This window comes from Coffea arabica, chromosome 6e (genome assembly GCF_036785885.1).
Source record: "Coffea arabica cultivar ET-39 chromosome 6e, Coffea Arabica ET-39 HiFi, whole genome shotgun sequence".
Taxonomy (NCBI): Eukaryota; Viridiplantae; Streptophyta; class Magnoliopsida; order Gentianales; family Rubiaceae; genus Coffea; species Coffea arabica.
This window is the reverse complement of record NC_092321.1, coordinates 22,611,644-22,625,957: the sequence shown is the minus strand read 5'-3', so window position 1 is coordinate 22,625,957 and position 14,314 is coordinate 22,611,644. Positions and strand designations below refer to the sequence as shown.

Below are 14,314 nucleotides of genomic sequence, written 5' to 3'. Positions count from 1 at the left end.
AGACAAGAAAAACTGAAAAGTTGGAGAGAGCCCTGGATGCATTTGACAAAATTCGAGAAGGAATTCGGAAGCTTAGTATAGGAAGTTCTAGGGAGTCTCAACGTACTAGTTTAGCAAGGCATGAGGATTTTGTAAAAATGGTCAGTCGAACCATCAATGAAGCTGTACAAAATGATTGAACTTGTCAGTGGTTAATGAGAATTTCTACATTCACTTACAGGTTTGAAATTGGGATTTTACCCCGAAGGTGTTGCATCATATTAGGCCGACCCTTGGCACAAAAAGGGCTCCCCCCATAGGACATGCATCCGAATTATTTAGATATCTACTAACTCATGTTTTTTTTTTCCTTTTTTCTTTTTCTTGAATAAATTACAGCAATTTGACAGAAAATCCACTCCTAAATCAGTTTCTTTTCTCCACTATCAGGTATTTTTCACAATTGCTACTCAAAGAAGCCCCATCATCACCAGGTCCCGAAGTAGAGCCTTGAGACAGTCTGTAAACATGAGTTCAATGCCTGAAGCTTCGGAAGGATCTGCTATGGTTACATCACCGGATTTCACAGCATTGGGAGCTCAGTTAAGTGAGGTACTTGGCAAGTTCAATGAGTTAAGTGCTGAAATGGCCGCACAAAGGCGTGTAATTGATCAGCTGGTCGCTAGCAACAATGGTGGTGGTGTCCCAAACGACCAAGAACCTATCGATAATCACCCACCTGCACAAGACTACCAACCACCCCACACATCCAATACCCAAACACCTTTCTTTCCTCCTTTCGCTAACCCTCTTGAAAATACCTTTACCCGACTAAATTCAGACTTTTCCTATATGCATCCGAATTATGTATTGGTGAACCCAACCAGTAGCCAAATCCCTCAAACCCATCCACAAACCAATCTGAACGCTCCCCCTAACCATCAGGGACCCCACCACCATACTGCAGAGCCTTTTGTACTGGATACTGCATCTCAAGGGAAAGCGGTGATAGAAGAACAATCTACACCCATTGATAAAGATCTGTTAAGAAGGTTGGACCGATTCGATGACTTTATGAAAAAGAATCAAGGATTGAGCAGACATGGTGGTTTGGACTACGATGAATTGTGTCTTTTCCCAGATATTCAGCTACCGTTGGGATTCAAAACCCCTAAATTCAGCAAGTATGATGGAACTGGGAATCCTAAGACGCATCTCAAGATGTTTGCCAACAAGTTAGGTAAACCTGTGGATGATGAGAATTTGCCTATGCGTCTATTTCCGGAAAGTTTGGAGGGAGATGCTCTAGATTGGTATTCAAATTTGAAGTCTGGAGAAGTCAAAACTTGGTTGGATCTATCAACTGCTTTTGTGAAGCAGTATGAATTTAACTGTGAGTTGGCACCAACACGAACCACACTGGAGGGTACGAAAAGAAAGCCGTCAGAGGATCACAAGACGTACGCAAAACGGTGGAGAAAGTTAGCTGCCAAAGTGGAGCCTCCTATGATTGAGAAGGAGATTGTTCGCACTTTCATCAAGGCCCACGATCCACCTTATTTTGAAGAGATCTTCCGCATGACTGGAAGTCCATTTGCTGCTATCATTAACAAATTGGAGGAGTATGATGAATTTGTCAAAGCAGGGAAGATTGTTAATGTGTCTGCATTGAAGTTGCAATTGGATGCTCTACAAAATCAAAACAACAATGGGAAAAAGCCCCCATTCAAGAAGAAAGAAGGTGATACTGCTTTTATATGGGATCAAGGCCCGTCTTTCAGACCCAGAAACCATCCCACCTATTCTTTCCCTTACCCGTATTACACCAATCCTCAACCAGTCTACCACACTACTACCCAATTCCATCATTCCCGACCAAATCATTTGAATACCTCGCCCTTACCTCCAACTCCACAACCTGTCTTTCAAAATCACTCTCGTCCTATTTACCATTCCAGACCAACCCTGCAAAACAATAACCCTTCTCAAAATCCTTTGCAAACCAGTGAAATTCAAACTCAGAAGCAATTTCGAACCTTCACCAACTTGGGCCGACCTATTGATCAGTTGTATGAGCAATTAAAAGCAACTGGAAAAATTGGCACTGTTCCTCCCAAAATCTATCCCAGAGGTCCCCCTGCCGGTTATGATCCGCATGCAATCTGTGCTTATCATTCTGGAAGTCCAGGTCATACCACTGGCAATTGTTGGGCTTTAAAACATAAGATTCAGGACATGATTGACTCTGGAGACATCCTTCTCAGAAGAAAGGGAGAGCACGGACCGAATGTTAGTAAGAATCCTCTACCTGAGCATGGGAGCACTGTGGGGGTTATCATCGCTGATGAAGATTTTGTCGACCCCAGTCAGTACATTGTAGATGAAACTGAAGTATTTGGCGTGATGGAGACTGACCATGCGGAGATGAGGAAACTACTGTCTGTTGAAGAGTCCATAACTAAGGATAGTGCTGAAGAAAAGTTAAAATCTTTTGTGTTTGAAAAAGAGGAGCCGTTTATGGTAGAAGGAGGGCCTTCCGAAGTTGACAATTCCGAGGTTCCTTTTATTTTGGATCTTTCATCTTTTGAATGGGATATATCAGAGCCTGCCATTCTCGAATTTCCAGAGCAAATGCCTGTCAATAACTTGCAAGAGGTACCATGGAACTACGAGGAGTCCAGTCTGTTAATTGGGGGTAAAGATTGTTTGAAGGAAGATATATCTACTATTACTAGATCTGGGAAAATTGTGGGAAACTCCGATATTGATGTTCAATCCAGGGCCAAAGTTAAATCTCCGACACCCAAGCCTCGTGTGTCTGAAAATGAAGCTGTAGATTTTCTGAAAATGCTGAAAAAAAGCGAGTACAAAATAGTGGAGCAGTTGGATAGGATGCCTGCTCAGATTTCTTTTCTGAATCTTCTCTTGACTTCCGAGCTGCACAGAGAAGCATTGCTCAAAATTCTGAACGAAGCTCAAGTCCCTAAAGATATTCCGGTGGATAAATTTTCTAACATTGTGGGGAATGTACTTGCTGCTAATCATATTACCTTCTCCGATGATGATCTGACTGCAGAAGGGATCGGGCATAACAGAGCTTTGTATATATCGGTCCGTTGCAATGGAAAGCTGTTGCCGAGGGTTTTAGTGGATAATGGGTCAGCGTTGAATATCTGTCCATGGAACACTCTCACCAAGCTTGGATTTCTTGATATTAAACTCCGTCCATCTGCAACTGTGATTCGAGGATTTGATGGTTCAAGGAGGGAATCTATGGGTGAAGCAGATCTGGTATTGGGGATAGGCCCTGCTCAATTCCAAATTACTTGCCAAGTCATGGACTTCTCCAGTGTTTACAACATTTTGCTTGGAAGGCCTTGGATACATACTTCCAATTCAGTGCCATCTTCTTTGCATCAAATGTTGAGGTTTATTGTGAATGATCAGCTCATTACTGTGTTTGCTGAGGATGACTGCACCATGATCGTTGATGCAAAATTCAATGATGAAAACAGAAAAAGCACTCCAACTTCATCTCATCACGTTGCTGACATCGTCTCTGTGGGATGGGCATCCAAGGATAAATCGCTGACTCAATCAGATTTGCCAGAGGCCAGTATTATGATGGCTAGGGAGATGATCCGAGGCGGATATGAAATAGGAAAAGGTCTTGGGCGGGAATTACAAGGAATTTTGGAGCCAATAGAGATCCTGACGCAGAAAGATACATTTGGACTGGGATTTCATCCAACTGCTAAGGATAGGAGGGAAATGCAAGCTCGAAGACAAGCTGAAAAGAAGGGCAAGCAAACTGCCTTAAATATCCCACCGCTATATCACACTTTTCCTCGTCCGTCAGAGGTAATTATGCCAGAAACGAAGAATCCTGTGGAGGAGATTGAAGTGGACCTGTCTCAGTTATTTGTCGGGGCCACTTGTGGGGAGGAGCCATCAGAAAATGCAGAATTTTTGCCAATTACCGAAGGAGCTATCCAGAATTGGACTGCTGATTATCTTCCCTCTCGAAGGGAATTTCGGTAAATTTAAGGGGATTGTCTTTTGTCTAGATCATATCCAGATAGGACAGTAGTCTGGATCTTTTGTTAAAAGAAATTGCTTTCATCTTTTAAACCTTTATTCTTGTTTCAGTTAATATAACTTGCTTTGTTCAAGAAAATTGCTGAAATGAAAATAAAGGTTTAGGGTTAAATATGTCTTTAAATGGCAATCATGTATGTATATTTATCTTTTTGTGAAGTCTCGATGCATTTTGAATTTAATGAAATGAAAGACTTCTCCAGTATTTGCTATTTGTTTATTACTTATGTTCTATTCTATTTTCAGATGGCCACAAATAAAATCCTTTGACCCTTTGGATGTCACCATTTTGGAATTCGATGGCTGCAATCTCGATATCTCTCATGAACTTGAAATCATGCAATCTGAAATTCAAAGCGAGAGCGATACTGAGGAAGAATTTGAGTCTATTTCAAGGGATTTAAAACAGTATGAAGAGAAACCCAAACCCAACTTAGAAGAAACAGAAATCATCAATATTGGCACTAAGACGGAGGTTAAAGAAGTTAAAGTCAGCATTCATTTGAATAGGAAACAAAAGGAGGAAATGATTGAATTTTTAATGTTTTTTCAAGATGTGTTCGCATGGTCATACGATGATATGCCAGGGATCTCTACAGACATAGTGGTTCACAGGTTGCCAACCGATCCAAATTTTTTACCTGTAAAGCAGAAGCCACGTAAATTCAAACCAGAAATGAGTCTCAAAATAAAGGAACAAATTGTGAAACAGCTCAATGTTAAGATAATCATGGTGTCTCATTATCCCATCTGGCTGTCGAATCCTGTGCCAGTGCCTAAGAAATCTGGAGAGGTGCGAGTATGTGTTGATTACAGAGATCTGAATAAGGCTAGTCCGAAAGACGATTTTCCTTTGCCAAACATTCATATTCTTTTGGACAATACTGCCGGACACGAAATTGAATCTTTTGGTGATTGTTTTGCTGGGTATCATCAAATTTTAATGGCAGAAGAAGACAGAGAGAAAACCTCTTTTATCACCCCATGGGGAACCTTTTGTTATAGAGTGATGCCTTTCGGGTTGAAGAATGCTGGAGCCACTTATCAGATGACCATGACTACCCTGTTTCATGACATGATTCACAAAGAGATGGAGGTCTATGTGGATGATATCATAATTAAATCCAAGAAGGTTGAGCACCATTTGGTTGATTTAAAGAAGCTGTTTGAAAGATTGAGGAAGTATAATTTGAAGTTGAACCCTGCGAAATGTGCTTTTGGAGCTCCGGCTGGTAAGTTATTGGGTTTTATCGTCAGCAAAAAGGGCATAGAGATAGATCCTGCGAAAATAAAAGCAATTCGAGATATGCCCATTCCAAAAAGTCAAAAAGATGTGAAAAGTTTTCTTGGAAAGATCAATTTCATTGGCCGATTCATTGCACAGTTAACCTCTACCTGTGAGCCTTTGTTCAAATTGTTGAAAAAGAATGCGCCAATGGATTGGAATGAAGATTGTCAGCAGGCTTTTGATAAGATCAAGAATTATTTGTCAAATCCTCCGGTCTTAGTGCCACCTCAGCCAGGGAGACCTTTGATTATGTATTTGTCTGTTCTTGATGAGGCTGTCGGATGCGTTCTGGGACAGCATGACGAGTCTGGGAGAAAGGAGCAAGCCATCTACTATCTGAGCAAGAAATTTACAGCATATGAGGCCAACTATTCTTTCCTTGAGAGAAGTTGTTGTGCTTTAGCATGGACAGCTCAGAAGTTGAGACATTATTTGCTCGGTTATACCACTTACCTGATTTCGCGTTCTGATCCTCTAAAATACCTGTTGGAAAAGTCGATGCCCACGGGACGTATGGCTAAGTGGCAAATGATCATTTCCGAGTTCGATATTGTCTTCACAACACAAAAGGCAGTCAAGGGACAAGTTATAGCAGATCATTTGGCAGAAAATCCAAGAGATGATGATTATCAGCCATTGCATACCTACTTTCCTGATGAAGAAATCTTGTTCGTTGGAGCAGTTGAGGACATGAGTGAGCAGTATCCTGGATGGAGGTTATTTTTCGACGGTGCGTCAAATTCTTTCGGAGCTGGAATTGGAGCAGTTTTAGTGTCGCCTGAAGGGAAACACTATCCTGCTACAGCCAAATTACGGTTTTCCTGCACCAACAACATGGCTGAATATGAAGCTTGTATTTTTGGATTGAAAATGGCATTGGACATGGAGATCAAGGATCTGATAGCATTCAGTGATTCCGATTTACTTGTGCACCAGACGCTTAAGCAGTGGGTAACTCGGGATTCAAAAATTATGCTGTATCATTGTAACTTGCTTGATTTGGCCAGCAAATTCAGGAATTTGGAACTCAGACATATTCCCCGCACTCGTAATGCCTTTGCTGATGCTTTAGCAACTCTGTCTTCGATGATCCAACATCCAGATGAGTTGGTGATTGAACCTATACAGATTCAGCTTCAGAATAGGCCAGCGCATTGTCTGGTTACGGAAAGGGTCACTGATGGTCGCTCCTGGTACAATGATATTAAGGAATTCATGAAAACGGGATCCTACCCTCCTGATACTGATTCTATTGCAAAAAGTTTCTTACGCAGAATGTCATCAAGATTCTTCTTGAATGGAGAAGTGCTATACAAGAAAACATCTGATTTGGGCCTTCTGAGATGCATCAATGAAGAGGAAGCCGATTATATGATGAAGGAAGTGCATAGCGGGGTTTGTGGGCCACACATGAATGGGCATCTACTGGCTAAGAAGATCATGAGAACAGGATATTTTTGGCTTACCATGGAGCATGACTGTGTAGATTTTGTTAGAAAGTGTGTTAAGTGTCAAATGCATGGTGATGTTATACGTGCTCCTCCTACAGAATTGCATAGTATGACTGCTCCATGGCCATGTTCGATCTGGGGAATGGATGTGATCGGAACTATTGATCCTCCTGCTTCAAATGGGCATCGATTCATCTTAGTGGCAATTGAATATTTCACCAAGTGGGTTGAGGCCGCGTCCTATAAGCATGTGACTAAGAAAGTGGTGTCGGATTTCTTGAGAAATAATATCATCTGTCGTTTTGGGGTACCAGAGACGTTGATCACTGATAATGCCAAAAACCTCAACAATGATATGGTGGATGGATTATGTGAACAGTTTAAGATCAGACATCGAAATTCTGCCATTTATAGGCCTCAGATGAATGGAGCTGTCGAAGCCGCAAATAAGAACTTGAAGAAAATCATTCGTAAGATGACTGAAGCACACCGGGATTGGCATGAGAAGCTGCCTTATGCACTAATGGCGTACAGAACTACCATCAGAACTTCTATTGGTGCAACTCCTTACTCTCTTATGTATGGAATGGAAGCAGTCCTGCCTGCAGAAGTTGAAATTCCTTCCTTGCGCATTCTGATGGAAGCTCAGATAGAAGAAGCTGAATGGGTTAGAGAACGTCAGGAGCAGTTGTCTCTGATTGATGAAAAGAGGTTGAATGCCGTGTGTCATGGACAATGTTATCAGCAACGAATGGCTCGGGCTTACAACAAAAAAGTCAAACCCTGTTTGTTTGAAGTTGGAGATAAGGTTTTGAAACGGATTCTTCCAATGCAAGATGAGGCTAAAGGGAAGTTTGCTCCCAATTGGCAAGGACCATTCATTGTTAAGAAAGTGCTATCCGGAGGAGCGCTTATTCTTATGGAAATGGACGGTCAAGTTTTTCCCCAACCAATCAATGCAGACATGTGCAAAAAGTTTTTCATTTGATTATAAAAATTTTTTTTTCTTTTAAAATACTGCAAGAGACGGATTTAAGGCATACTTCCTCTCATTTTTTCATTTCGATATTCTATCCCTAATTTACTTTCCCTTTTGACTTTTCATAACCATTTTCCTTTTACGCTTGGCAGTTCCTTAAGATCACTAACCCCATACTGGGGCAATTTTGTTTCTTAAAAAGAAAAAAAAAAGAAAAAAAAATAATAATAAAAAAAAAAAAGAAGAAGAAAATAGATAAAAAAGAAAATAGAGCTTCAGTCAGAATTAAACTGGGGCAAATTTTATCTCTTTCTCACCCTAGATCGGGGTAAGTTTTGAAAGAATGCTATCTCAAATGATTGCAAACCCATCATATGATCCGCTGCCAAGTCTTTCAAGCCTTAACCCTTCCTTTGCTACTCTATCCGATCCTAATCACAAGAATCAAAGTTGCCTACTTTCATCTTTTGCAGTATTTTGAGAAAAATTTTTCTTAATCAATGAGCAAATGATGTAAATACAATTTTTTGAAATATGTCAGAGAAAATTGTCTCACTGATGCTACTTATTATCAGAGCATGACTGCAGTGATACGGTTGGGGTTAAATTTATCTTGTCTATGTCTCTAGGTGAAAACCTGAAAGGGCACCTTCTAAAAAAAAAAAAAAGGAAAAAAAAAAAAAGAAGAAAAAAGAAAAAAAAAAAAAAGAGAAAAAGAAAAAGGGAAAAACAAAACAAGAAGAAAAAGAAAAAATAATAAAAAGGGGTGGGGGTAACCTTAGTGAAAACCCGAAAGGGCGCTGAGGTAGGGTTTTGGAGTACAAGAGAATCAGCAACAGAGAATAAGATGTTGAGGTCTGAAAGCTGGTGACTATGTTGATTTGGGTCTCTTTCATACTGTTGTTCTTTTGCCGACAATGAATTCCAAAATGGATGACTACGAAAAGGTCAGATGGAGCATTTTTCCTCATCAAAGGCCATCCTCTAAATACGAATCCAAATTTTGATCCTTGGGCCTTTATTCAAAAATTCAACAATTTTGTTTTACTATTCTATTTGCTATTTTATTTATTTATTGTGTATCATTGTTTATTTCATATTAGCATTATTGCATGATGAATACTATTTTTTTTTTATTTTTATTGTTTATATTTTTCATATTTTGGGTCTCATTCAAAAGACAATCCCCTATAATTTATCTCTAAAGAGTCATGAAATTTAAGGTCCTATGATACTAAAGTACGGACAATTGACATTTGACAGTTGCAAAGGTTTTGAAGGGTTGTCGGCTGAATCTAAGGGAGCGATTGGTCGATATTTGAAACTCATGTTTACATGGTTCTCAAGGCAAAGGGATCACATGGTGGTGGCAGTGTTTTTGTCATAGTTGTTTCTTTTCCTTTTCTCCTTTTTGCAGGAAAAATTATGTGACACAACACTGGTTCATTTGAGCATGATTCACGCTGGGGCAACCAGTAGAAGGATTAAGTTCCGAATTTCGCTGGGCATTTTCGAAGAAAGAAAAGAAAAAATCACTATTTTCTTTCTTTTAAAGTGCAAAAATCAAGGGGAGACTGTAAGTCCACCAAGTTTTGAGTATATTTTCATTCTCTTGAACTACCTAGATTCTTGGCAAAAATCAATTTAAATTCCTGTTGGTGAGTCTCAGCGTCCACCGCGCACCCTTCTACCTCCCCTTCTTAACAATTTAAATTCCTGTTGGTGAGTCTCAGCGTCCACCGCGCACCTTTCTATCTCCCATTCTTGACAAATTTAATTTTCTGTTGGAGCGTAATCGCGTCCCTCCGCGCATCAATTTAAATTCCTGTTGGTGAGTCTCAGCGTCCACCGCGCACCCTTCTACCTCCCCTTCTTAACAATTTAAATTTCTTGTTGGTGAGTCTCAGCGTCCACCGCGCACCCTTCTACCTCCCCTTCTTAACAATTTAAATTCCTGTTGGTGAGTCTCAGCGTCCACCGCGCACCCTTCTATCTCCCCTTCTTGACAGATCAGAAGATCAATTTAATTTCCTGTTGGTGAGTCTCAGCGTCCACCGCGCACCCTTCTATCTCCTATTCTTGACAATTTAATTTTCTGATGGAGCGTAATCGCGTCCCTCCACGCATCTTTTTCTAAAAAAGACAAATTTAAATTTCTGTTGGTGAGTCTCAGCGTCCACCGCGCACCCTTCTATCTCCCCTTCTTAACAATTTAAATTCCGGTTGGTGAGTCTCAGCGTCCCCCGCGCACCTTTCTATCTCCCATTCTTAACAATTTAATTTTCTGTTGGAGCGTAATCGCGTCCCTCCGCGCATCAATTTAAATTTCCGTTAGTGAGTCTCAGCGTCCACCGCGCACCCTTCTACCTCCCATTCTTGACAAATTTAAATTCCTGTTGGAGCGTAATCGCGTCCCTCCGCGCATGGTGAGTCTCAGCGTCCACCGCGCACCCTTCTACCTCTCCTTCTTGACAATTTAATTTCCTGTTGGAGCGTAATCGCGTCCCTCCGCGCATCTTTTCCTAAAAGACAAATTTAATTTCCTGTTGGTGAGTCTCAACGTCCACCGCGCACCCTTCTATCCCCCTTCTTGGAGCGTAACCGCGTCCCTCCGTGCATCTTTTTCTAGTTATGACAAGTTACTTTTCTTGATTGTTTTGATTAATAATTGTGCTTTCTCATTCATTTTGTGTTTCATGTTTTGAAGTTCTGAGAGCTCAGACTTCTTCGACTTTGCAAAGATCACAGTTGGTCAATGCACTTGTTTCATTGTGGTTCACTTGTATTTGAACTACGTTTGACCTGATTCCCATGGCGGGATACGTAGGCAACTCTACATGAGTTCGGTCACATGCTTTCTGTAATGTTATTGCATCATTTTGCTCAATAATTTCAACCAAGTGTTGGCTTGTTTATTTTAGCTCAGGTGCAGCTAGAAGAGACAGGTAAGCAATTTGGTGCCTACGTCTTTGTCTTGAGTTTCTTTGAAACTCTAGACAAAGAGGGGCAAGCTGTAGACACCAAATTTTTGTCAATTTTTAATATTTTCCTAAATTTTTATCTATTTAATAAGTTATCTATTATTATTATTATTATTATTAATGTGTAATTTTCTCATTTTTGCATGTTTATTTTAAAAAAAAAGAAAAAAAAACAAACAACAAAACAAAAACAAAAAAGGAAAAGTTAAAAAACAAAAAAAAAATCAAAAATCAAAAATCAAAAATCAAAAATCAAAAAGCAAAAATAAAAAATCAAATCAAATCAAAATCAAATTATTACAAAACTTACACATTTTCATCATTTTTCCTACCAAAAAACACTTAACCCATTCCTACACTCAACTTTCTTGTCATCTTGTAAAAAATAATCATTTGGACCAAAGACACACACAAGCTCCTCTTTTTCTCTCCCAATATGGTTTCTCTCGGTTGGGGGGGGGACAAAAAAAAAAAAAGGACTCTCGGCTCTTCTCTCAATTCTCCCTCTCATTTTGGTGAACAATATACAAAACCTCACTCTCTCCCTCTCGGTTTTTTTCCCAACACACTCACACACAACAAAAAAGAGGGGCAGCTACCAATTGGACAATCATAGCTTGGAATTTCCTCCAAACTCTAGCCCACGGACCGTAATTCCAGCTGGGGTAATTTTCCTTTTATTTTTCCGATTTCCTTTTCTTTTTCTTTCTATTTTAGTAGTTATATTTGAAGCATGTTTAGTTGATGATTTGTCCCTTCCTCTTGCTGGTTTTATTGTTGTGGTGTTGTTGGGCAAGTTCAAGACTAGACTGAGGAAAAGAAAGATGATTTTTGTGCATGCATGCTAAATGTTTGATGAAATGCCAAAACAAAAAAAAAATGAATTTTAGAAACTGTTTTGTCTTAATGTAGTCTTTTGTTGTTGTTTTCTTGTTAGCTAAGATTATATTTGTAATGTAAAGATTATAAGGAGTATTGTAATATATTTTTATGAATTTTTGGTGAAGGTTTAAAGGTCTAAAAATAATAAAAAATGCAGCTGTTTTTTGGCCATTTGGCCACTTTTCTTTCTTCTTTTGTAAAAACTAACTTCGGAAATGAAACCTACGCGAAAAATCGAGTGAGGGGGTGTATTTTGGTGAAATTTTGTGATCGGAAAAATGGCCGGCGACCAGCGGTGGCGGCGCCGGCAACCGCCATGTCAGCCATGGTTGGCGGTGGCGAGGAGCTTCAGCCGGCCAGGCAAGGAAAAGAAGAACCGGAAGGGTAGAAGAAGAAGAAAAAGAAAAGAAAAGAAAAAAGGGATTGGGCTAATGTTTATTTTTCGGTTGGGCCAAGAGCTAGTTTTGTTAGGTTTTGGGGCTGGGCTTTGGTTTATGTTTTCTTTTGGGTTTCGGTTGGGCTAGGAGCTTGGAGCCCATGTGTTTTTGGTTGGGTTTGAGTGACAGAAGACGGGCTGGCCTGTGTGTTTTGGCTTAGACTTTCGGCTGGGCTTAGGTAGTTTTCGGCCCAAAGAAATAAATAATGGCCCAGTGGCCTGTTTTCTTAAGAAGATCTGATTACGATTTGCACTTTGGCCCCTGATCTTTGGAGTAATTTTACTACGGCCCAGAACATTTTAATTTCTTTCATGTAGGTCCTTATAGTAATTGCACTTTGGTCCCTGAATTTTATCTTTTATTTAATTTTGACCCCTAAACTTTGAAAAATATAATTTTTGTCCCCAAAAGTTTTTTCAATTTTTGCAATTCAGTCCCTGATGAATTTTGACTCTCTTTATTATGATTGTTTCTTTTCTTTAATAGCTAATTATGCTACTTTTGAATATACTTAACTTGTAATTTTTAGATTTGCTTAAATTTCTTTACGTCTGACATATTAGTGTGAATTTAGTGCTTGTATTATTATTTTCTTTTTCAATTAAATTGGTGCCATGATCCTTTTGTTCATTGTGAGTATAATTAGGACAATTTGACTCCATTTAGTCACCATTTCAAACGGGAGGTACTCCTATTTTATTATTTCAATGTCAATTACGTGCTCTTATGTGCTCCTATGTGTTCCTATGTGTTTATATATCTTTATATGCTTTATTTATTTGATTTAAATATTCATTCAAATTTTCTTATATATGTTTTAGTTAGTTTTTATAATGATTCGAGAGGTATTTAAATACTTCAAAAATGTAATAGATAGGATAATTAGATTTGTTTTATTATATTTTTCCCTCCTAGATTGTAGTTAGGCGCTCCCCGATGTAATAGATAGGTTGCGTGTTTATGTGGTTTATGTGTTAAGTGTTTTATCCGCTTTTTCTTAGGATTTTGGCATCTAGATATTATGCTTACGTGTTATGTGTTACGTGCTCTTATGTGTTTATTTGTTTTAATTTATGCTTTATTTGCTTCACTATGAATTGTTAATGCATAACGTCACCACACTAGTCCAACGCTAGTTGTGGCTTCTCTCTTCGCTTACTTGCTAGTCCAACGCTAGTAAGGATTTTTAGAAATGGGCTAGTCCAACGCTAGACCATTTAGGTTGTCTTGCGCTAGATTCATCTTTGTGTGCTATTCACCGCATTTCCATGCATGTTTTTATTTTTAGGATCTTTTCTCATTTGTATAATATTCCATATTATATTATCCCTTACCCGCTATAGGTGCTAATCATGCCATTTAGAATTGCATCTCATTTAAGCTAGTTCATTTGCTTGTTCATGTTAGGATAATTATTTTTCAAACATGGGAAATGGGTGATTATAACTTTTTAGTTTAAATACCCTATTAATCCATATATAAGAAAATTATGTCACGAGTTTTGCCTCCCGTACCCTTTATGTTGCATTCCCTTTTTCTTTGATCACTTATATATATGTATATAATCTAATTTCTTTTCTTTACTTTAAATTCATCATTTGCATATTCGTGACACCTTCAAGGAGTTATTTTGGCCTTCGCAATTAATGCGATTGGTTCAATCAAACCCTTGAATGAACATTTTGTCCCTTTCGATGTTTTTATAAATTTAGATTTGCATCCATGTAGGAAACATCCAAATATGACAAAATTAAGGGTTAGATTAGGAAAATTTTGACTAAACCTCGCAACTAGCTTAGACTAGGTTGAAAGGGTGCCTTAGGTTTGAGTCAATTAAACCTTTGCCTTCCCTTTCTTCAACCGTGACTCCCGAACCTATTTTCTCTTGTTTTCAAAGATCTGGAGTTGTCAAAAAGGGTTTTGATTTATTTTATTTTTGTCAAAAAATATTTTTTGGGTGACTTGGTACACCAAAATTCCATACCAAGTGGCGACTCCTATTTTTTCTTAAAAACCCTTTTAGACTAAATTTTGGACCCAAATTGTCGCATTCTTTTTAAGTCCCATTCTAGGTCCTTTTTCATTTATTATTAATAAATCACATCTTTTTATAAACTCCTTTTATTTTCCATCGCGAAAAATGGGGCGCGACAAATGTACTCTTAATTGGCTAGAATTTCTCAAACACGTTTTCACTATTTTCATTAATCGAGTTTCCA

The 14,314-nt window shown here is 38.9% G+C and overlaps 1 protein-coding gene across 1 annotated transcript; it reads left to right on the top strand.

The window, feature by feature from the left end:
• Window positions 1-507: 507 nt before the first annotated feature.
• Window positions 508-5,478, top strand: LOC140009798 (uncharacterized). Its single transcript, XM_072056121.1, has 3 exons — window positions 508-4,016; window positions 4,324-5,309; window positions 5,462-5,478. The coding sequence occupies exons 1-3, from the start codon at window positions 508-510 to the stop codon at window positions 5,476-5,478; spliced, it is 4,512 nt and encodes a 1,503-aa protein (XP_071912222.1).
• The last annotated feature ends 8,836 nt before the right edge of the window (window positions 5,479-14,314 follow it).